The 23,487-nt window shown below is 39.3% G+C and overlaps 1 protein-coding gene and 1 long non-coding RNA gene across 4 annotated transcripts in view; one reads left to right on the forward strand and one right to left on the reverse strand.

The window, feature by feature from the left end:
- The window catches only part of LOC139615909 (uncharacterized), a 45,553-nt gene extending 39,960 nt beyond the window's left edge, over window positions 1-5,593 (reverse strand). For all 3 annotated transcript variants that reach the window (XR_011687784.1, XR_011687790.1, XR_011687778.1), the window contains exons 1-2: window positions 5,361-5,593; window positions 622-726 (exon numbers count right to left, since the gene is read on the reverse strand). This is a non-coding gene — a long non-coding RNA (uncharacterized lncRNA). The remainder of the gene's footprint in view (window positions 1-621; window positions 727-5,360) is intronic.
- Window positions 5,594-5,841: 248 nt separating this feature from the next.
- On the forward strand, window positions 5,842-13,138 carry LOC139615877 (transmembrane protein 235). The gene is made up of 4 exons (XM_071473549.1): window positions 5,842-6,599; window positions 7,869-7,946; window positions 8,414-8,551; window positions 11,622-13,138. The coding sequence occupies exons 1-4, from the start codon at window positions 6,401-6,403 to the stop codon at window positions 11,864-11,866; spliced, it is 660 nt and encodes a 219-aa protein (XP_071329650.1). The 5' UTR covers window positions 5,842-6,400; the 3' UTR covers window positions 11,867-13,138.
- The last annotated feature ends 10,349 nt before the right edge of the window (window positions 13,139-23,487 follow it).

Consider the following 23,487-nt stretch of genomic DNA (forward strand, 5'->3'; position numbering starts at 1 on the left):
CATTTGAACAGTTGAAAATGGAATTAACTCCCAACTAAAACCCTGCATACTGAAATTTGTATAAGAGCCTCAGACCAATAGACCAATTTCCAACATAATTAGGAAACAAGAAAGAGCCATAAAATTCAATAAACACCTTAAAGCCAGTGAGACCAGCTCCACTCATTAAAAAGCTACAAAGAGGAAGAGATACAGAGAAGTCCTTTCAGCCATAAGGCCCACAGGGCTCAGCCCATGGTCTCAATACACACCTCACACCATCTGAAGCAACCAAATTATTACTAAGAGAAAAAAAAGTATCAACTATTACAAAAAAGACAACACTATGCAGCACTGAACAGACAAAACTGAGTGGCACATTATCTGAAAACTGTGAATGACCAGACACTGAGAAAGGCATGAGTGACCACAACACAGCCAATGAGGCTGGTTCACACAGACAAACATGGCAACCCGGGGTCAGTTCTGCAAACAACAAAAGATGTAGACAGACAGACTCAGAGTGAGAGAGTAAATGACACTTTGGTTTCCTGTGTAAACAGCGGAAACTGGCCAGGAGAAAGAGCGGGTTCTGTTATCAGAATCAAAGATCAGTTCATTTCTGTCACTTCCTATTCTTACCTTCTGACGCTCTGTTAGTGCATCACACTGCTCTCACCATCTTCCAAAGCTTGGATATATTGGATATGTGGCTGAGTCCATTTCACCTGCATTCTTCAAATGACTCTGCAAGAACAGAGGAGATGAAGTGATCTACAACACACATCAGAACATCATTTTCCTGGGAATATATTGTGTCATGTCAACAGTGCGACACTGATCCATGGTTAGCTGTGGACAAAAGCCACTGTTGTAGCTCAACGTATAAACACAAGGATAGAATAAATACCAACATGACAAACAGCATGTCCACTAGTTCAGCTGTACTGTACGTGCATTTGTGATGACAGCTGATAAATGACATGGATCATAGAAAGATGAATTTCAAAAAGCGCAAAGTCAGAGAGTCCAACTCAACTGTTGTGACAGAACAGAGGTGAACCACTAACTGAGCTAGTATGGTCATAATCTTCCCTTCTGTTGAATAATGGCCACAACAGTTTTTGCAGAATATTATGATGTCACAGTGAAGCTGACCATTGACCATTTGGATATAAAATATCATCAATGCATGACTTTATTTTATTTTACATTTGTGTTGCATATTATTTCTTGAGTAATGGTCAAAAACATGTTTTTGCATTTGTGATATATTGCATTCACAAGAATGGGACAGACGTGAAGTAACAGTGACCTTGACCTCTGACCTTTGAGCACCAAAGTCTAATTGGTTCATCCTTGAGTCCGAGTGAATGTTTGCACAAAATCTGAAACCATTCCCTCAAAGGTGTTCTTCAGATATTGCACTGATGAGAATGAGACAGATGGACAGACAACATGAAAACATAATGCCTCTGTCCACAGCTTTCACCAGTGCAAACACATAAAAATGTACACCTCAATTTGTGGTGCTTAAATCAATAATAATATTCTATCCTAAGATGGCTGTTAATTTAAAGCAAGCCAAAGCTATTTTTATGCCTTTCACGCTTGGGACAGCCAGGGCTGGAGGCGTTATGTTGTCAAGTTGTCCATCTATTCCTGTGAAAGCAATATCTCAGTAACACCTTGAGGGAATTTCTTTAAAATTTGGCATAAGCATTCATTTGGACTCAAGGATTTTGGTGGTCGAAGGTCAAAGGTAAAGGTGACAGTGAACTCACAAAACATTATTTGGCCTTGTGAACGCAATATCTCGAGAGCTCCTCAAGGGAATCAATTCTCATTTGGCAATTATGTTCACTTTGCCCTTAAGGATGAACTGATTAGATTTTGGTGGTCAAAGGTCAAAGTCAGTTTGACCACATGGTCAAAACATATATTTTATACAATTCTGGATAAACCGGGATGTACTCTGAAAGTAATGAAGTGTTGCAAAGGTTTTAAGCAAATTTCTGAAAAGTCTGCAAGATGAGATGCAAACCACTATGTGTATTATCATCAACTGATGCTCTTGGTGAAAATACTCAAGAGCACTTGAAAAGATTACATAATTACCTGACCCTCAATAGCTCTGACACGTGGCATTTCATTGCCTGCTTTCCACCTAAGATGGCATTTGAGTTATTCTAATGAAAGAATCTGCAAATTAAAACAGGCTTACAGGTGCAATGAAGATATAAGCCTACATTCATTCGAATTGTTCTGTTTATTTGTTTGGAAATAAAAAAAAAAAATTCTTTTTGCCACAGCTTCAGTACAAGACACAATCTGTGCAGTACAGTCCTGCTCAGTTACTCCTATGCCTGGGTTTGAAGTTTAAACAGATGCTGGCGATCAGACATCATCTGTTTGATCGTTAATTACTTCTGCAGTGTAACTAGGCTACAATCAAAGCCAACTCATCTCCTCTCTCTCTGTGCTGTGCTGCAGATAACCACTGTAGTTTTAAATTAGAATTTCCAATAAAACTTGAATTGTGTGCAGTCTGTGTTTTTTGAAACAAAATGAGTGAAAATAATCATCTGTGTTTGTGAGGCATCAATCTCTGTTGATTAGAAGTCCATCCTACAACAGACGTGACAGCACTACTCTGATAAAAGACTGTCCACTCAATAATCATGATGGATGATCCCAAAGACAGACTCTACGTGTGACAGAGAGGTCACCTGCCTATGATGATGAATATATTATGAAGATATAAGCAGTTGACACTGGCTGTCTCTCACACAGGGGTTCAGCTCTGCACTCTGAACTAAACACAGAGATGAAATAAATCCACTTCAGTGCATTATCATTTGTTGCATATATGCATCTGATTTCCTTACATGTGGACGCATTTGTGGAGGGAAAATCTGCAACTGAACTACACATAGGCTGCATAGGTTTTAATGACTCGGAAAATTGCAGTGATCACTATGTTCAAGAGGAACTGTATTTCCCATCCTAAACTTGACAGCTCCCTGTTTCACTCTCCTTGACGTCTGATGTTAATGTATAAAATGAGGCTATTTATGAAAATGGCCATAATCAGGTACAAAATATGCCAGAGGTAAATCTATGCCTGCAAAGCTACTATATTTCTAACTAACAACCGCTACCTATACAGAAAAGAGCTTGGATATGTCCCTCTTCTATCAACTGAAAACATCTGGTATGCCTGTCAAGGTTGTAGCTTATTATTAATGATGCAGAGAACAAAAACATCAGAATTTAAAGGGACTGAGCAGTACACTGCATCAGCAACTTGTGTAGATGCATGTTCAATTGAAAGTGGCTTTAAATCAGTTGTAGATTTTAGTAAGACTACCAGGGCATCACTTCTCCACTGTGTCACAGTGCCAGTCAAACACATCAAGTACTGCATGTGATGCAATTCTACACTCACTTGCCAGTTTTTTTTTTAGGCACACCTAGCTAAAAGGAGGTGTTTCTCTGTTACTTACACATCCCTCACTGATATAAACAGAGTGAACAAAATAATTGAAGCACCTGTCAGTATATCACAATACAGTTGAACAGCACCACAAACCACATCCAGCAAAATGATCAACACCTCTCTAAAACAGTTTCAACAAAAACAGAACATTACAACCTCCATGAAGGTAGGATGTATTGCGCAGCTGTTGTATTGGACTGCATTAGATTTTAGCTAGGTGTACCTAATAAACTGGCAAATCAGTATATGACCAGTTGCAGTCTTGGCTTACTCAACTGTACTTGGCTGTGCTTTATAGACTGAAGCACAGCCAAGTAAGATTGTAATATTGTGTGCAGGGATAACCTGTATATGCTGCCAAAACAATCTGCCAATTTGACTAATCTAAATTAGAGCTGTAACAATAAGTTGATCAATCGGTCATCTGAAAAATAATTAGCAACTATTTTGATAACCAATTATTGTTTATATACATGCAAGTGTACATGTTTATTATTTAAATCATTTTTCAACCAATAACTCTGCTGTTTCTAGCCTCTCAAATATTCGTCTTTTCTGCTTTTCTCTGCTTTATATCTTTGTAAACTGAATATCTTTGTGTTTTAGACTGTAGGTTGCAAAAAACACAACATCTGAAGCCATCACCTCCAGCTCACAGAAACTAGAAGGGATATTTTTTATGTCCTGACGATTTGTAGACTAATCAATTTGTTGGTTGTTTGATAAAGTGACGAATATTGATTGTTCTTGGGGGTTCACTGTACATGCAGAGCCTGCATGTCCCTCACTAGCAACAAACCCTGTGCATCCATGAACCTTTAAATGATTGGAGTAGATTATGTTATATCAGACAGATTTGGGTGACTGAGAACTAGCAAGTATCAAACAGTGTTTTGTATCAAACGGTGAAAAAGTTGTGGCATGACATGCTCAATTCAGTTTGACATTGCATATCCTGCCATGTGACTAATGCACGTGCTCACATGATGATGCTGAAACAATATATTGTGCAGCCCTACTGTGCACGGTACTGATCCCCCTTCGCACGACAAACAAAGATCTGAGTTTTAAGATTTCATGTATATTGTTCTTACCAATTCTCAAATAAGTATGCACTTGGCTATTTTACCTTGCATATGCACTAACCAGATGACTGTGGAATTTAAAAATCTAGTTGTTTGTGTCAGTCTTGTTCAACATGAAAAACTATTACACTCACGTGTAGAATTAGGTCACACTAGGTCACATTAGGTGATGAAATCTCCTCAGCCTTGTCATTTTTGTGGGTTTTTTTTTCTTTTTTTTTTTTTTTACATCAAAAGACTATCCTGATATCTCTGCACAGTGCAATCAAATGGATAAAATCAGATCCAATCTACAACAGAACTTGGTAAAATTTATTTTCCAGACAGCAACGCCCAACATAAAGCCATAAATCTAACCCATGCAGTAATACCGTCAAAATATCCTGGAGAAGTGACCATGTCAGAGCCCAGAACTGTCCAATTGAGAATTTTCTGGCAAAAATTACTTTCCACCCATGGTCCCTGTGCAATCTCAGAGAGGTTGGAGTTTGGGCAGTTTTACAAGGAACAGGGCGGGGGGCAAGAAATGTAGTGTCTAAATTTGCTAGACTAATAAATGTACTCTCACACAGACGCTGGGCTGCAACGTTGAAGGGGTGAATACTTATGATATGTTAATGTGTTTTTGTTTGAGAGCAGCTCTTAATTTATGTTATCGTGTATATGTTTGTTTGCATTTTGACGTTAGGACCATAGACTGTATATAAAAAGGTTAGGACTCATTTTATGAGCGACAGTGACAAAAAAAAAAAAAAAAAGCTTAATCACATCGACGAGTTCAACTGTTCAATACATACCTTGAAGTTGGCTTGTTAGCTCAGGTGCCCATCACTCCACATTTTTACGTTTTTGTCCGCCATGTAACATTAACTGTCCAACTCAAATCTTTTGGACGTTTTCCGAGCTTACATTTAAGGCATGGACTTGCAAGTCAACAAACACAACAGTATACTGGGTTTTTTTTTATTATTTAGAGGAACGTCAAATCATCGCTGCCCCGCCTACAGCACTCCTCCGGTAGGACAGGTATGCTATAGGCTAAGTGCCTGTCTCATAAAGTAGCTACAGGTGTACATATTTTAATTGATTATTTGATGTAACCAAGGTGTCATGCTAGCTGAATTTCTTAAATACAATAATCTTTAAAGCCTTGGGGATTTTTATTTCTTTGTTATAAGGTATAGGCATATAAAACGTAAATGTTGATTTTTATTTATTAAGTTTGGTCTGACTTCTTTTCTTTCACCCTCCAACTGGTATAAGGACAAATGGGCGGGGTCAGTGGTTATCTGTGCTATATCTGGTCGCAGCACCCGCATTTACTGTTGAAAACAGACTAAAACTGAGTTACAGTGAAATAGTCAAGTCAACTCCAAATGATGTGATAAACTAAGGCTGGCACTACAAGCACCTCTGCAACACATGTTCACCGGGTAGAGATTTATTTTGAAACAGAGCACCGGAAGAGTGATGTTTTATCCCAACAGCTAGACACCATGGATCAATCCAGGAGCGCCACAGCTGCGGTCAGCCACAATCACACGTCCGTGTGTTATACACTGGCGCAGAGAAATACGCATCGCTTACTTTTCATTTATATTTTTTTACATTATTCTATTCTTTTTTTTTTTTTTTTTAAGAAAACTGAAAACAACCAATAACATTTTTTTTCTCAGTTTTCATCCTAAACTACATTTTGGTCATGGTACCCAGGGGGAACCAGCACTTCACAAGGAAGGATCCAGCTGGACAGTTTTTTACGCATCTCACATTTTGGAGCGTCGATGGAGATCAGAGCCTAGAAAAAATATAAACACCCCACAGAGTATTACAGTTAATGCGCTCTGCGTGTGGACCGTATATAATGAGGTACGGATTGGTGGTTCTTTCTGCTGGGTTTACAGGTTTGCTCAGTTTTAGCCTCCTCGCTGTGGCAATTGGGACTGATTACTGGTACATCATCGATGTGAATAAACCCAACTACACAGGTTCAGACGACCTGAGTTCTCGCTCTGGTCTGTGGAGAATTAACGAAGGTATGTCAACTCAACTTATAAAGCCATGGTTTATAGTTTGTATGCGCTTTTATTCGGAAGGTAGAAACTATTATACGTCAAATCTGGTGTGTGAGCTGTAATAAAATTGCAGCCTTTGTTTCTCCAGTGTAGGTTATTTTTTGAGAAGCCTTTATCATGTGGCATCAATACTGTTGTGCGCAAAAAGCCCCGAAGCTTCGTAAGGTTTACAATCTTGAATCAACTTGTAATATTTGTAATTTCCGAGTGTAATTCAGACGTTTTTTTTTTTGGTTTGTGCAATTAGCAATTATTGTTGATCTTTTCTGTTGTGGACAAAGAGCAAAGATACTGTGTGATGCTGTATAGATCTAACGTTGTTCATATAGCACATCGTTCATGGATCAGGAGTCGATAGGTAACAGCAGTCCACGGCAGAATCTAAATGTGCCTCGTTTTTGTTTTTTTGTTTTTTTGTTTCTTTTTTTTTTTCCTCATCACTCCCCCTTTCAGGCGGTGGAGAACTCTGGTGCAAGTGATTCTCAGTTTTGCGACACTGATGCACGGGAAAGCTGACATACCAGTGGTTTTTGCTTAGAGAAATAAATGACACAGAAAGCCATATGCTGAATTACTAACTCTTTAAAAACATTCTCAAAATCGCACCTCTGATTCTGTGAGTATAATGGACCACAGATGCTGTGTACATGTGCAATAATAGAGCCATGATATTCACTTTTTTTCTAATTAGTAACTGTGGCAACTGTATCAGCTCCTGCAGGCAGCTGCAGGCGAACACACAGGAGGTTGCAGATGGAAAGGTTTTTTTTTGTTTTGTTTTTTTGTTTTTTTCTCGACACAGCAGCAATATTATCTGCTTGTTGGCTACACAGCTTGAGGACCTAGGGGTGACCAATTCGTTGCTATAGTGGCGCACCATGGTTGAGCTAGTAAATGCCAAGTAATGAGAGAATATAGCTTTTGAGGCCCTTCAAGCAGTGCTCACCTGTGACAAACTGGCAAAGGTGGAACATGCACTGACACGAATTTTAGGTGAGAAACTGTCAACACATGCAGGGGTGAGGTGAAATGTGTTCCACAGAGACCTCTTTAATTGGTTTCATTAATTTAGTCATGCAATGTGTTATTTTTCTCAATATACTGAATACTGTTTGTTCTACTCTAAGACAAAATATCACATTGCTTGGCATCCAGCATCCAGTTTTGCAGAGTCCACCAACTCAGTCCACATATTTTGTCATGTGTAACCTTTTCCCTTGACATTTTCAGGAGCAAACAGGGTTTCTGTCATCCCTTCTTTCACGGCAAACATATCCTGCCTGTCAGAGGCAGAAAGGCACCTTCTTGGTGAGTGGTTTTGTTTATCAGCTGAGATTGAGATCCTGAGTTGATAACTAAATGCTTCTAGAAGTCCACATATAAAGCGATTCCTGGCAGTGGTGATTGATAGGTGGCTGTTGAAAAATAGTTTTTCATTTATGAGCTTTGCTGTCATACAGTCACATCCAGGAGACAAGCATTGCACAAACATGGCCATTTTGTAAAGGATAGTGTGTCTTTGCAACTTTGCAACTGACAGTGATATGTCCACTGCAATTTCATTTTTTAATACCCAACTGATAGTGAAAATTTAAACCAATAGCTCCCTGGATGGTAGAAATCAATTTGAAAATCTCAACTGCTTTTGCACATGGTTGCAAGCAGCAGTAATGTAAAATCCGCCTGACTTGAAAAGACAAAAAAAAAAAAAAAAATCACAACATAGCCCTTTAAAACCTTTAAGCACAGTAACCATTGCACATGTGTGTTTGCAGGATTACACAGGGTGGTGGTCATCGTACTACCCCTCAGCCTCGTCCTGCTGGTGTTTGGCTGGATCTTTGGACTTGTCAGTTCACTGGCCTGCAGCCCCAACTTGCTGGCTGGGTCAGCAACATACTTTCTCATCTGCAGTAAGTCCACACAGACCTCCTTGTTTTTTGTTTTTTTTTTTTGTTTTTTTTTTTTTTGTTTTGCTTTTTTGTTTTTTTTTGGTTTGTGTTGGCTAGTCTGAAGCAAATCCTATGCTTGGTGTGCAAGATCTACAGTGCAAGAGAAAGTGCGTGGGTGGCACATCATACACATGCAAGTGTGTTTGTGTGTTAACTTCACTTAGGAAACCTTGAAAATTCCATTTTGAGCTGCTCTCACTCACTTCTGATTCACTTCTGACTAAAGGCAACAGCTAGAGGCTCATTTTGGCCTTTCTAGACATTAGCAGTATACTTGAGCTATACTGCTGTATTTCTTGTGTAAATATTATATCTTGCAGGTGACTTGAAAATACTGCCATAAGTAATATCTGCAGCCACATAAATATCTCCATGTGGACATTAAAAGCCTCATTTTACTTAACTGAGTTGAGTTAGATGAAGATCCTTTTGCTCATACTGTTAGACTGGGTGGTGATGGGGATTTTATGGTGAAAATAAGGAAATAAGATGCGAAGCACTTTTAGACTTGTGTGACGGTGCTGTGCAACGCTTTTTTCTCTGTATTTAGTCTGTCAGAAATTGTGAATAGACACTCCATGATTGACTGGAGACATTCAGATGCAATTATACTGAGTTTTCACATCCTTTTCCAGATGGTACCGTGCTGCAGAATGGTGTGAATAAAAATAGTTTCTGGTAATGATACACTGATGACTACTGTTGACTTCCTAGCACATGTCAGTCAGATTTGCATAAAATAAGTCATAATTGCAAGCTGGTTCCTGATGAGCCTGAGTATTACTTTAGACAGCGAATATTCACAGTATTGATCACAGCAGGTGGAGTGATTGCTGATCAAGTGAAGTGCCACAGAGAGCTTGTCCTTGACTGAAAAATTCAGACAGACTTCCCCATGGAATCATCAGGGAGCTCTTTCCTGTGTTGATTGCTATAAAATATCAACAAAATGTAACTTTTTCTGTACAAATTGAGTGTGGCCTGTTAAATAGATTGTTGTCCTGGACAATAATCTTGGACAGTGAAATCGTAGGCAAACATCTTTCCAAAGTGTAACTGTGATCTCAAAGATACCTTTGAAATAGTTCACATCCTTTTGTATTAGGCCATGCAAGAGAACATTGAATGCTCAAAATTATAGATTGGACATCCAACAGAACAGGAGCTCTAAGATCAAACTGACACTAAGCAAGAAATGCCCTACAGTAAGGAGACCAGATCAGCTGGTTCCTTAAACAGCAGGACACACTTTCATCAGCAATATACTAACAAAAAGATTGCTCTCTGTCCTTGACTGTGAAGGGTTCAGCTGCTGGGCAGTCACAATAAATATAATATATATATCAAATAATGCATTTGCTTAAGTCTGAACTCAAAGGGAATCAGCTTGAATCTCTGTTTAGGTAAGGTTGCGAGTGAATGCATGAATCTGTCACAGAAGTTGAAGGTTTCATTATGTTCTCTGCCATCTTTGCTGACAGGCCCAGCCTCCCATGCCACACAGTAGACACGCTAATTTCATGCTTTGCACCGAATGTCCTGTCCACATATCTACATCAAGGGACCTGCAAGCACTAAGCCCTTGCACTTTCAAACCACCTCTCATATTGGGTAAACAGAAAAGAGATAATGGATTTCACTGTTTTGTTCTGTTTTTATTCTTTCTCATTTAATACATTAAATACATTTTTCTTTGCTTGAAATTTCAGTATGAGAGATGGTATATCCAAACACAAAGTTTTATGTTGAGCTATAGTTCTCTGAAATCCCACTCACACCACATATGGCAGTTCTGATGAATCTGACTTTTTGAACAGGCCTCTGTGGATCTGAGCTCTGGAAAAAACTGACATTTCCATCTTGGACAATGTTCACTACTTCCTCAGCTCAGACTGCAAGTGAAGGTTGTTTCAAAATGCTGGCTTCAGTCGATCAGAATGTTTAAATTTGTATTGCATTTCTAAGTGAGCACAATAGATGTGTGACAAATCCAAGTATGGACAAGACCTTCAGTGGGAGGCGCCCAGGTCCCTAGAGCTAGTCTGCGATGCCGGGGATCGGCCCGCTCATGTCCCTGCCACCTGGCTTACAGTACACCCCAACCCAATCCCCGTCCTGGCAGGTGGTGGTGGCATTCCTTTCATCAGTACATATAGACCATACTTACAAAATGGATGTCGACTAGAACCACAAGTGAAATCTTGCCCATACCAGAGTAATTTAACAAGCCTAAGTCTATATATGGAAATGACTTGCCCTCCCTACATGAATGGAAAGTCTGCAGAACCCACTGTGCCTCCTTTAGCATTGTTTCTTTCTTTAGACCCCAGTGTGCCTACATGCAGAGCACACTACTTGATGGACAATGAGACAAGCCCACTGTTGCAATTTGAAGTGATCTGTGATTAAAAGAGGTTAATTGCAGCTGAAGCCTGTGCAGTGTGTAGTGGTTCTGCCTTCCATGGTGCCACACTAAAGGTCAGTCTGAATTGTACATTTATAATTCAGCACAGTACTCTCTATTTAATGTGTTTTGGTGTTGACACTCAATGACACTATTGCTGTCATCTCACCTCTTTGATAATTGTTACATGAAACATTTCACTCAAGAAATCAACACCACAGCTTCCTCCTGTAAAGTATCTGATTAAATTTAGTAGCATCTTGCTGGAATAATTTGCATATGAATGAGAAAAATAGTTTCTCTTCAGAGTGCTTTAAATCATTAATGCTTGAAGATTATTCCAATTATTTCTCATCAATGAGCTAACAGGTTTAAGTCTTTATCATCTAATATTATCCACTGGGTTGTGTGCTGAAAATTGGTTTCTAAAAAGATTTGTTTAATGCATTATTACCTAAATGACCTCATTGTAAAAGGTGGTTAATGGCGATTATGGTGTGTGCTTTGGCAGCAGAGAATTAATTTTCTCAAGATGGATCCATTTTCATATTACAGGTACACGTGCAGGTGTTGAAAACATGAAGGTTTTTCCAGTGGTACCATCTGTCTGTTTTTGTGCACCAACAGGTCTTTTCACACTGGCTGGGGTCAGCATCTACATCAAATACTCGAACCAGGCCATGGAGGAGTTCCAGCGGGTCGTGTCCCCAGAGAACCTTGCCTATGTGGACGTGTACTTCGGCTGGTCCTTAGCCACGGCCTGGGTCTCCTACAGTCTGGAGGTGGCCACTGGCCTGCTGCTCATGCTAGCTGCCAGAATAACTCAAATGAAGGGACATTATGACTCTGGTGTAGCCATTGCCATGTTATAGAATGAGTGAGTGAAGCTAAAGGCCCACAGGTTGCGTTGTACTTCATTGCTGTTATTATTTATTTATTTTTGGTAAATGCTTTGAAGAGTAATGTAGTCCAACAAGTGGGTTGAGGACTAAGACAACAAAGTGTAGATGCAAGCTGGCCATACGTACCTGCAATTGTAGACACATAGATGCTGAATAAGTAACGCAGTTGAACATCTGTTTCTTCATTGTTTTCTCTGGCTTGTTGTGCTGCCTGCTTCCTTTCATCCTCTCAGTATCATTTTCTGTCCATTGTCCCAGTCCACAATGATGTTATAGATGTGGTCACCGAAACACAAAAAAAGAGGCTACATGTTTACAGAGTAATTACTGCAGAGATTAGATTAATGCAGAATAATTATTTTGTGTTTCTTTTAATGTGTTAATGTAGTGTGTTTCAGTAATTCCAGTCCTGTGTTGCTATAGTGCATTCCATATATTTGTGTAGCTAATAACCATCGTATTGCATAGGCAATTCTGTCAGAGTCTGGGGTTCACATTTTTTTAAGTAATATTGTTTTCTGTGAGATGTGTCTTGAAACCTGTTTGTAATTTACAGAGAGCAGCTTCATCCAAGCCAAATGCAAATACTCTGCCCTGCAATATGACCCCAAGCAAAACAAGCCGTTAAGTCGTATGGGATCATTTCCTTTTGATGCTTGCTATTTAAGCTTTTCAACTTGTTGAGGACTTCTGTACCTCCGCTACACCTATATGTTAGATTGTATTTTAAGATACATATACATATATATATATAAAATTTCATCCAAGTGAAAGCTGATTCTGCAGCAAGGAATAGAGCCTCCCAGACTCAGCAAAGTCAGAACGGTATAGTTTCTAGTATTTCATAATAGGCTGCTGCATTGTTCCTCAATGTTGTGTAAATGTTGTGAGTAACTTGCATTTCACAGCTTTTAAAAAGCAATTGACATTTGGCTGATGTGGAAGTTAAGACGATGTTGGTTGCTGAGTGTCATGACTTTTAGAGAAACATCTAAAATGTTAGTTTGTGCCTCCTGCTAACAACCTTCTGTTCCCATCTGACTGGTAAATACATGGGAACAGGGCTGAAGGTAAGTGCACTCTTGGGGATCCTGCAAGCTGTTTTCAGCAGTACAGAATTTGTGCATGTGTTGCTGCCTGCTTTCCTGTATTTAACAGCTAGATATTATAATATTCTGTCTGTGCTGTCCAAAAAGAGCACTATAAAATACAACATGTAGCACTTTGAAGTGCTCTAAAATGCATTGTTGTTGTTCTCTTTTCACAGTGATTACAAGACCTTGCTTATGCTTTCATAACTAACTTTTTATTGTTAACTGTGACAGAAAAGCAACAAAGCAGTGTGAATGCATATTATAAGGAGGCAACAAAAAAGAGTACACTGATCAAATGCCTCCCAATATCAGTGACACACTCTGATTCTGTAATGAAATTTCACCAGTTTCATGAAGATTTTTTTGTTGTAAGACAATAAGATCATCTAAAACATCACAGATATGTGCTTTTCATGTACCACATATTCTCTATCTACACCACAGCTTTGTAGTTGACTACAATTCCTAGCCGCTGAGCCTTAGGTTAAATTGCTTGCCTCTGAATATAAATGAAGCGCACCGGGAGTCAGGGCAGACAGAAAAGCAATTGTGTAAAGCATAGACACACAGCCTGAAAAGAATTCAGAAGTGTCTGACCAATATGTTATAACACTGCTGCCTGTAAAAGGTACATTCATTTTGCACATTTACTTGCACATTAAAACCACTGGAGATGCTGTGAAATCAGTGAAATTTAACACACAGGTGGGCTCATATGTTTAGTACATTACTACCTTTTGTGTTGTAATGTGCTGTAAAAGGTGAGAATGTGCCAATAAAAAAGGTGAGATGGCAAAGCAGTGAAAACAAGGCAGGTTCCAAAGTGTCCAAGTGCATGCATTTAAAGTAGTGAGTATAAAAACAACACAACTGTTACAAAGAAAACTCCTCAGGGTACTCATTAAACTCTGGCCATCCCGATACTAGTGGCTTTTGGCACCCATAAACATCACTGACACTGTTTTTCATATGATTAATTATATAATTTACATAATATAATTTGCGCACATCAGTGTTGTGTAAGTGTAAATAAGTGTAATCCAGGAGAAAGAATTTGTTGTTTTAACCTTCCAACCTGTTTTTCTTATGACTGAATTTAGTACAGTTTTTATTTGCCACACAAGTGAGCAGCAATGCAGGGTTGAGGGGAAAGTTTTTGAAGCAGAGTATACTGCTTGCAGATATTATGAGGATTTGTTTACCCACTGATCAACTTTGATCATGATTGGAAGAGGAATTTTTGACCCCGAGATGTTGGCCTGCATTAAACATGCTTCTAAACTGCACTGCAATGGGAAAAGCAGTACAGAAGTGTTTCACAAAGGGTGCTCATCATAGAGATAGATGTTATAGCATTGAAAGGTGTGCTTATGTTTGCCTAAATGTGATTTGCAACATGATTTAATGTAACTCAGATTGTGAATCAAAAACCAAACCATGAAACATAGTGTCCACTCAGCTGTTTGTTTGGCAGCTCTGTGCGCAGTTCTCATCTTTCTGATGGTACAGAGAGCTATAAAGGAAGGACCAAAGCAGAGTGGCTCACTCTTGCAGCCCCCTTTTTATATATTAGGCCTGCTGAAATCCCATTAAACTTTAATGGAACATAATAATTCAATCCGCTCTGGCAGACAAAACACCAAAGTTGGTGCTATGCCATTATTCTTCAGTTTGTGGCCTTGTCCTTGACAGAGTGCAGCAATTTTGACTTGGACAACCTCTAGGCTTTCAGTTTTAAGAATTTATTGAAGAAGGATAACTTTGTCAGAACTACTTACCTCAGTCAAAACTTTTCCTTGGGCAGCAGTTTTGAAAACTCCCAACCATGTAATAATCAATGCATTCATAAATCAGTCCTCTTGTTGTTGGAGATGATCTTTATGGCGTCTTGGACTTCTGTGCAGCCTATGATACCAAGCATAATTAAACATTAATGTTCTCTGTGGGATTTCTCAAACATATTTGGTTCAGCTCAAGGTGTTGAGTGAACTCAGCACAATAAAGTCTGTGGACAGTACACAGAAGCTATGTCTGCAATAGACCTCTGTTGCCATCAAGGGATTTAACATACTATATTATATCCTTACACTCATTGTGGAGTTAAGTGGACCTTAATGTGTTCATATGTGTGTATATGGTCATACAACATGCCTTGACAGAGTGCAGCAATTTTGACATGGACAACCTCTAGGCTCTCAGTTTTAAGAATTTATTGAAGAAGCACAGCCTATTTTTGTCAGAACTACTTACCTCACTCGAAACTTTTCCTTGGGCAGCAGCAAAGTTAAACAAAATATATTTTACGGAAAAACAAAGGTTGGGCAAAGGTTAGAGACCGTGTTATTTTCTAAAATGATTATCTCAGTGCTGGTGTAAGCCGTACAACATAAACTTGACAGCTTCATCTTTTCATTCATTGTATGAAACAAGTGCGTTGTACCCGTAGTTGGGGTGATCAGGTCGTGGATTTCTTTTAGTGGGTCTATCATCATCATAATGAAAAAGCCTCACTGTTACAGAAACGTGAATATATCACTGCCTCAAGGGCATCAATCCTGATCCTTCCCACATTCATTGATTCTTTGATTTATTCTTCTTTATATTTCCACATTTATTATATTCTTCTTTTACAGATTTATTCTTTTTTATGGCACTCCTATGATTCTATACAATTGTAGTTATATATAATATATTCTTATTGGAAATGAGGATAGAATGATTCATGTGGCTGATTCAGCAAATTGTCTCATATTTTCACACCCTCTCCTTGCAGGGAAGCAGGGTTACAAGGGTCCTGGTGATTAATTCTCCAACACTTTCATCTACACACCCTGATTCAAACCATCTTTCTTCCCTGTTGTGGTAGCCACTGAAATCCTTAACCTGTTTGGACACTTCACCAAATCTCATTTCTTCATTCTAGCGCTGCAGCTGAGTGGTGTGTGAAGCTGATGTCTCAGGATTGAGTGGTCTCATAAACCGAGAAGGGACTCAATCCCTGGAGGAACGTGAATAAGATGTGTTTTTTCTTACCTTGGAGCCACTTGAAAAGTTAATTAGACCTGTCCGTTGCTCGGTGAGCAGCAATGGTAATGGGATCATTCAGGAAATTGAAGATGCTGTGGATCTCCTTTTCATTTGGTTCCTCTGTTGAAAGTATGGGTTATTCAGGCAAGTGATAAAACAGAATAGTTCACTGGGTGATAAATGATAAATTATATATATTTCAAGTCACAAGTCTTAGGTCTCAGCATTTCCTATGTGCCTATTGGTGCAAGTGGCTATCACATGATTTATGCAATCATTTATATATATATGTGTGTGTGTGTGTGTGTGTGTGCCTTTGTTGTGACCCACACTTGATAGTTTTATTTATTGCATTGTTGTGATTACTTTATCTGAAATTATTACAAATTGTTAGTGATGCTTCATTGATTATACATTGTGTCAAAAATGAACAGAAAAAGAGTTTTGTCAGACCATAGACCTAGCAGGTACACAACTCATTTTGCATGTTTGTGCCTGGCCTTGTGCCTGTAGTGACTAACTTGACTGTAGTGACTAAACTAACCATAACCAGTGTTAGCTAGACTTATTAAGTATTTCAGTCCTTTCAGCTGAGAGGGGAGAAAACTGGAAATCTTCCCTGACAGTTTAGTAGTTTGTTAAGAGAAACAGAATAATGCCTCTACATGAAGAACATGTGAAAAAATTATTTCAGTCGGGCAGATCAAAGTGGAAGTGGAGAGAACAAATACAATGAATGGTAGGATGGATCATTCATTTTCCTCTCTGAATAGAATCGGCGCACTCCCTGTTGATGAAAGCTGCATAATGCTACCGTTCGTAACCCAGGAGAAAGGAAAGCAGAGAGAGGTGCGGGAGAGCACTGCATAAATGGCCATATTTCTCCTCCACCTTTATCACCCTCTCTTCTCCATGTTCTCTGCCTTGCTGGATCTATTTCAGAAGACAAAGATAAATTGTTCCTGTTGGAGCCAAATGTATTCTTATCTCCGTCGTGCAGCTTCCTTCACAGGACTACCAAATTACCAGTAGCCGCAGTCCATGTGAGGCTAATAAGGTTAAATGAAGCCAACAAATAATGCAAAAAGGGGATGAAGCAAATTGTCAGTGAGAAACAGGCTTCATGTCCCTTGCTGCTTGGAAACATCATGCAGGTTGGCTGCCGCAGCTGTAATGGCGTCATGCCTTCCAGAGTCATGGTAACCCAATAAACCATGACACACGTGGCCTCTAATTTGATTCAAGTCGCCACCTGAATCCTCATGACATCCTCTGACTAAGCTTATATAAACCTACAAAGATAAAATTATTATTTTGCTTTTTCACTCAACCCAGAGAGCCAGAAGCTTCTCTTGGCCCAGGTGGAAAAACTCTTGAAAGACACATAGAAATCTTGTAGCATCACTCATCAAGTGACAAAATGTTTCCTTTATAAAGAGTATGAATCCCTGTACAACACTTGGAGCGGTGAAAAATGAAAAACAATTGTTACATGTTTATGTAATTAAACCTAAGGAAGAATATTAACATACATATGCATGTAGCAAGCAGTAGGCTATAAGTCAAACACTTGCCTATATACAGACCCAGCAGGCGCAGGTCAACACTAGCATTCATTCAGAGTCGTGTCTCTGACAGTACAATGAATGGAAGTCCAGTAGTCACTCTCTTTGTTGCTCCTGAGGGAAATACAAGACTTTTCTGGAGCTAAATGCTCCAGTTTCTTTTCACCAAACTTCCCCTGACTTTATCTGATGTTTGATGCTGGGCAGGAAACTTTTCCAGAGAATACAGCTGCCCGGTGTGTCCTGAGGCAACAACTAATGAGGGCAGTGAGACTGACTCAGCTGAAAGACGCCGAAACCCTCTGTAGAGCTGAGGAGAACTGCAGCGATGGACAATAAATCTCTGTGGTTTTGTCATTATGAGAAACCTTTGACATTATACTTATCTCTTTGATCTGTTTATATAAAAATATTGATTAAACCAGCTTTAAAATGAACAAATAACCTACCTTGATTGTATTTCAATTAAAGCCATCCCTCAAATCTCTCCATTTGACGCATTGATGTTGTCTGTGAAACAAGGTCATGATGGCAATCCATCCAGTAGTTGGTGGACAGCTGAGTAACATTGCCTTAGCCAAGCTCTTAGCACGGTTTTAGTGGAAATGAAAGATCAGAGCACACTAACATAGTGTAGAAATGTAGAGAGCGGTAGAATCATTGTTAATTAATAAATATTACTATACATTGTATAGTAATACAAGATCCGAAATCTAGCAATAGCCCACAAACAAACCCATTAGCAATGAACACAGTGGTAGATGTGTCCTAATGTTTTCTCTGTGATAAACAGAAGGATACTCAAGCTTTATCAAAAACTCATTATGCATACACCAAGCCTGTAGGCGAGTAATCAATCATCCAGATGGACGCAGTGTTGTGGTTGAACAGTATCCCCATCATCCACCAGGTGTCAGCATTCTCCCATTCTCTACATTTGGCACCCTGCACAGCCTTTAACCCAGGGTTTGTCACTGGCCACAAAATGATGTCTTTGTTCACCCAAATACACACCTTCACTATGCTGTCACACTTGGGGGGCAGCAGCCCTGTGACTTCAGCCGTAGTGCTTATTACTTTGCCAGAGTCAAATAGCAGTGGAATTACAGTAAATCATAGTTGGAATAAGTTGTATGTATTCTGCCTGTTCAATTTTTCTACTTTATTTTCACATGTAGCAAAAAATAAAAACTCAGAGTCATGGTTATGTCATTGTTATTTTTATGTTGTTAAGAATCCATAATAAAAATAATGAATTTTCCTGGAAAAGTGTGCAGGTAACGCCTTCACCGTCTAGTAAACTTTGTACAGTACTATTAAGGCATCTATTACAAGATACAATCTATTTTTGGCCACAAGCCAGCCACTAAATTACCCCTTGCTGACATGATGTGACACACGTGTCATGTAAGGTAATCCAGAGGGCACTGTGCTTCCAGTAAAGCCTGGCTGGGTGTTGGCACAGTTTCTTCCTATTCTGATGTATTACAGTAAGGTCCTGCAGTTTCCAACGAAATCTATGCAAACACTTCTTATTTTTTGAATACCATTTTTTTGCATTAATAATGACAATTTCCCTAAGGTTTGCATGTGCATTCAGATGATTGTCACCGCAGCCAACTCGTCTGCTGGATGCAGAGACCATCAGATCTCCCATCAGAGCTGAACTGTCTCTGAACACTTGCAAACTTTTTTTAATTTGTAATTTTTTTATTTTCAATTGGCTTGCAGTCAAGTGACCCTGTAGTCATTTTCTCATCCTGCTTTTTTTTTCAGAATAACCATGAACAGTTATCTATTGTGTTAAAGGTTCAAGTTAGTCCCAGTCTCTTTCTGCAGAGGCTTTTAGCAAAAAACTTGACTGGGGGTTTTCATGTGGACAATGTCAACGCCCATGTCTTGTAGGAGGAAAAGTCTTTTGTCCAGTGTTTGGAATGCCTTTCTGACCCATTTTTGATCTCTTCATGTGGGGGCAAAACAAAGGCCCACTTTATGTGGCTGTGTGTGTGTGTTTGTGTGTGTGTGTGTGTGTGTGTGTGTGTGTGTGTGTGCGCGGGTGAGCAACATCTCCCTCTTAAAGCTGCTCTGAGTCATATACATAATGGTAAACAAACAAGCAACCATGCAGTGTTTCCAAGGATAGAAGTAATTTCCATTTACACTGCTAACATCTGCTGACGCTCTGTGTGCAGAGTTCCAATTCTGGATCTAGCGCCATCAGTAGCTTAGCTGAGATGTGTGTGTTCATTCCCGTAGACGTGGCTTTGCTGCCAAAACAAACAGTGCTGTGGCATGGTCACTGTGTGCCCTTTTCCGTCTTAATCTGCTCGGCCTGTGCCCTCCACTGGCAGGACACGGCCCCTCCCACTGGGATTCAGCAAAGAGGTCCTAAACGCCTCACCGTAAAGCTCATTGTGGGGGATGAAGCAGAAGTCAAGCCAAGAAGGGAAGGGCTAACATGAGCTCATTGTTGGTGTTCCTGCCAGCTCTCCTGCCCTCCACACATACCCAACCTCTCTGCATCCCTACCCCTCCTTTCCTCAGTCTCTGCTATCTTCCAATGAAAACAGATTGGAGCTTGGATTTTGGGTTAGACGAGGCGGTCGGAGGGTTGATTCAAATGCACTCCATATTGCAGCCAGGTATTAGAGTAAAGAAAGATGAATGCAAAAACATTTAAAGATTTTTTTTTTTTCTTTATGGCCTGTTTCCACACATCTGTCCAACGTTTCTCTCTGCTCTTATTTCTCTTGTGTCATCCTTTCTCCCTCCCACTTCTTGGAAAAAGAGACAGCTTGACCTGAATTTTACAATTTCTTTGTCCATGGAGTAATACACTTTGGCGCTGAAATATTACAACAGCAAGATGGGGGTCACAACAAAGACACAAGAATAGCGACAGTTGTTTTCAGTGCAGTGCAGCCTGTCTGCCAAACCTTTCAGAGTAAAGGTTACCTAAGGCTATGCACACATAACCACCAGCTCGTTTACAAATTCATGGTCTCTGTATTATTTTAGAAGTTAATGATTAACAGTCTGACTTTCTGTTAAATTCATCCTGATAGGATGAGCACTACTCATCTGCTGATGCTGACGGTCTAACACCAGACCTGTTGTTGTCTGGTTACCAGGAAAGAGGAAACAGTTGACCTAATCATTTATATTGTGTCACTGACAAAATTCCATGTTATATTTCCTTATTTGGCAGGTGGCCATGATTCATATGAAATTCTAAATTATTTATGTAAGCGTGAATTAAACAAAACATGTCTTTATGAAATGTTCTTTTAAGGTCAATTTCACAATGAAGGACTTCTTCTTCTGATGAAAATTTTAACACAAGAGTACAGTGTAAATTGCTGAAAATGCAGCTGTACTTCATCCCTTAGATTTTTAGAGAAATTTACAATTTTGTTGTCATGGGGTTTTTCTCATGGTGTAACTGCCGCTTTTTCACCCTTTCAGTCCCCAGCCATAAACGTTTGCCTCTCATTAGCGTCAAACATAGACACATTGTGCATTTACTTATTCAGAATAAACACAACTATCTGCAAATGAGGATTTATTTGATGTGCTGCACAAAAGATTTACAATGCATTTTATGAACATGTGGAATTTAGGTTCACCTTGTTACAAAATGCATTTTATAAGAAGTGAAGTTGTTAAATATGAGAGCTTAGAACAGTAACCAAGTGACATCTGCAAGATTTCCAGTGAAACTGACAGGAAATATGGACTCTCAAAAAGCCTCAACAATAACCATAACTATTAACCTGTAAATTTATAAAGTGAAACAGCAAAGATTAACTACTAGAAAGTACGTTTTTTACAAAAGCAAAACCAATGTATCACAGAGGCAGCTATTCAGTGAACTCTTTACAGTCTGTTTCACCATTATGTAGAATGGGACATAACCTACAGTACCTTCAACGCTCATGTGTATATTGGATTGCCACAATAACACACGAGGAGAAGTTACAAGCAAACATGATAGCTTATTTTTCTTATAAGGACCAGGACTTTCAATATTTTAATTGGCAGTCAGATAGACCAATCAGTTTGTTTGCAAGACTCACTCAAATAGTGAGAGGGACGCCACTCTTTCTATGGGACTGATGGGATTAAGTAAATGGTCAGTTTGCCACCACTGCTTTAAATACTTGGTCACTCTCATATGGTCAATTTGAGACTGCTCATGCACAAACTCATTACAACTTCACAATGCTTGTTACTGGAGGGAACTTCAAAGAGGGAAATGGCAAAATTCTAATCATAATCTTCTCAACCCTACAACTACATCCTCATAGTGGAATGATAAATCAAGATATAATCTTACAATACACACACACATATGCGCGCACACACACATGCACACACACAATTTCCCTTTAACTTTCCACCCACATAATGTGGAAACTGTTTGCCCTTTGTTCTAAGTGATGCTGTCAGACTTTGGTTACTGTGATATTTCATTGACATGAATAGTATTCATACACATGTGAGTATGTGCTAAAAGAATCCCACCGCCCATAGGTGTTAGTCCGTCTGTGCCCTGAGGGGGTTTCACATAAGTGATTACCTAATATCTAGAGGAATGTGTAGTAGAACTCTCAATATATTAACACTGTGCTGCCTTGTCCAAAAACACATTACAAACACATAGAAACAGGATCAATCTGTTGTATTCATAATGTTTTAGCACTTCATTGTTTTTGTGCTCAAAAGTGCTCAGAAAGTATGGTAAGTATTCTTTTATGCATCTATGCAGTAAAAGCAGCAAATGTGTAAGAAATAAACTCATCATTCGACCTCTAATCAACTGACTGCTACAAATCCACACTTACAGAAAAAGTCAATCTCTGTTGGTCACTGCTGCTGCATCTCTCATCCATCTATTCTGCCCAGCGCATCTCAGTGCTTCAGTTTGTCATTAAAGCTCAGTAGACTACTCTGTGCTGCAGCACAAAACCCAGCTTGAAGCTTCTGATAGATAACAAAAGTGAAACTCCCTTTTAGACTGAGCTGCCATCCTGACAAAATAAAGTAGTGTGATCTACAGGCCCAGGACAATGTTTGATGGGACCTTATTGCTATTTTCAGCTCCAGGAGAGCAAAAAAAAAAAAAAAATACTGTGTCAACATGAAAGAGAGAGACAGACAGAGAGAGAGAGAGGGAGAGAGAGAGAGAGGATGTGAGTGTCAGTGAGTTGATTAAAAATGGAAGTATCTCTCCCTGGTCTCTCTGCTGTCATCTGATCCACTTGTGTAGTCATCTAGCCACACTATGGCATTACCTAAGACCGGAGGAGCTTGGGTTTCTCAGGCAGGACAAATGGAGTCTGGCCCATTCATTGTGCTGCAGCAGCTCTTTCTCCACCATCCACAGCATCCCCAGATAATAATTCAAAAAATGTGCTCAAGGGGTATCCATCATAACACAGTCATTTAATCTCACCCCCCCCCCCCCCACCCCCAAAAAAAAAGAAAAAAGAAAAGAATAAAAGGTCTCCAAATGCACTGAAATCATTTTACTTATTTTAACTGCATCTGACTTTTATTTACGTGTACTCCTGCACATTCTGAAAACCAACACACTGACTTAAAATTTGTTTGACATAGGTATTTCTGACTCGGTGAGTATAATGATTCTTATATTATTGTTGCAATGCAGTAGAAATTGATTTTAAAAGTTTTCCAGGTTGATGTTCAGGTGCGGGAGGATAAATCTGACATCCAAAACTTTAGAGTTTGGCATCATTCTTTAAATTTGTTTCCACAAACTAATAATGAAAAATTAACTATCTCAAGCAGGCCTCTGCAAGTTACCATGATAAAATGAACAGAAATGTAAGACAAAAATGTAAATACTCCAGCACATAACCTGCTGCCATGCTTTTATTGTTGA

Source organism: Trachinotus anak, unplaced genomic scaffold (assembly GCF_046630095.1).
Source record: "Trachinotus anak isolate AG129_WGS33_773 ecotype Australia unplaced genomic scaffold, CSIRO_AGI_Tana_v1 ptg000003l, whole genome shotgun sequence".
In the NCBI taxonomy this organism is placed as follows: Eukaryota; Metazoa; Chordata; class Actinopteri; order Carangiformes; family Carangidae; genus Trachinotus; species Trachinotus anak.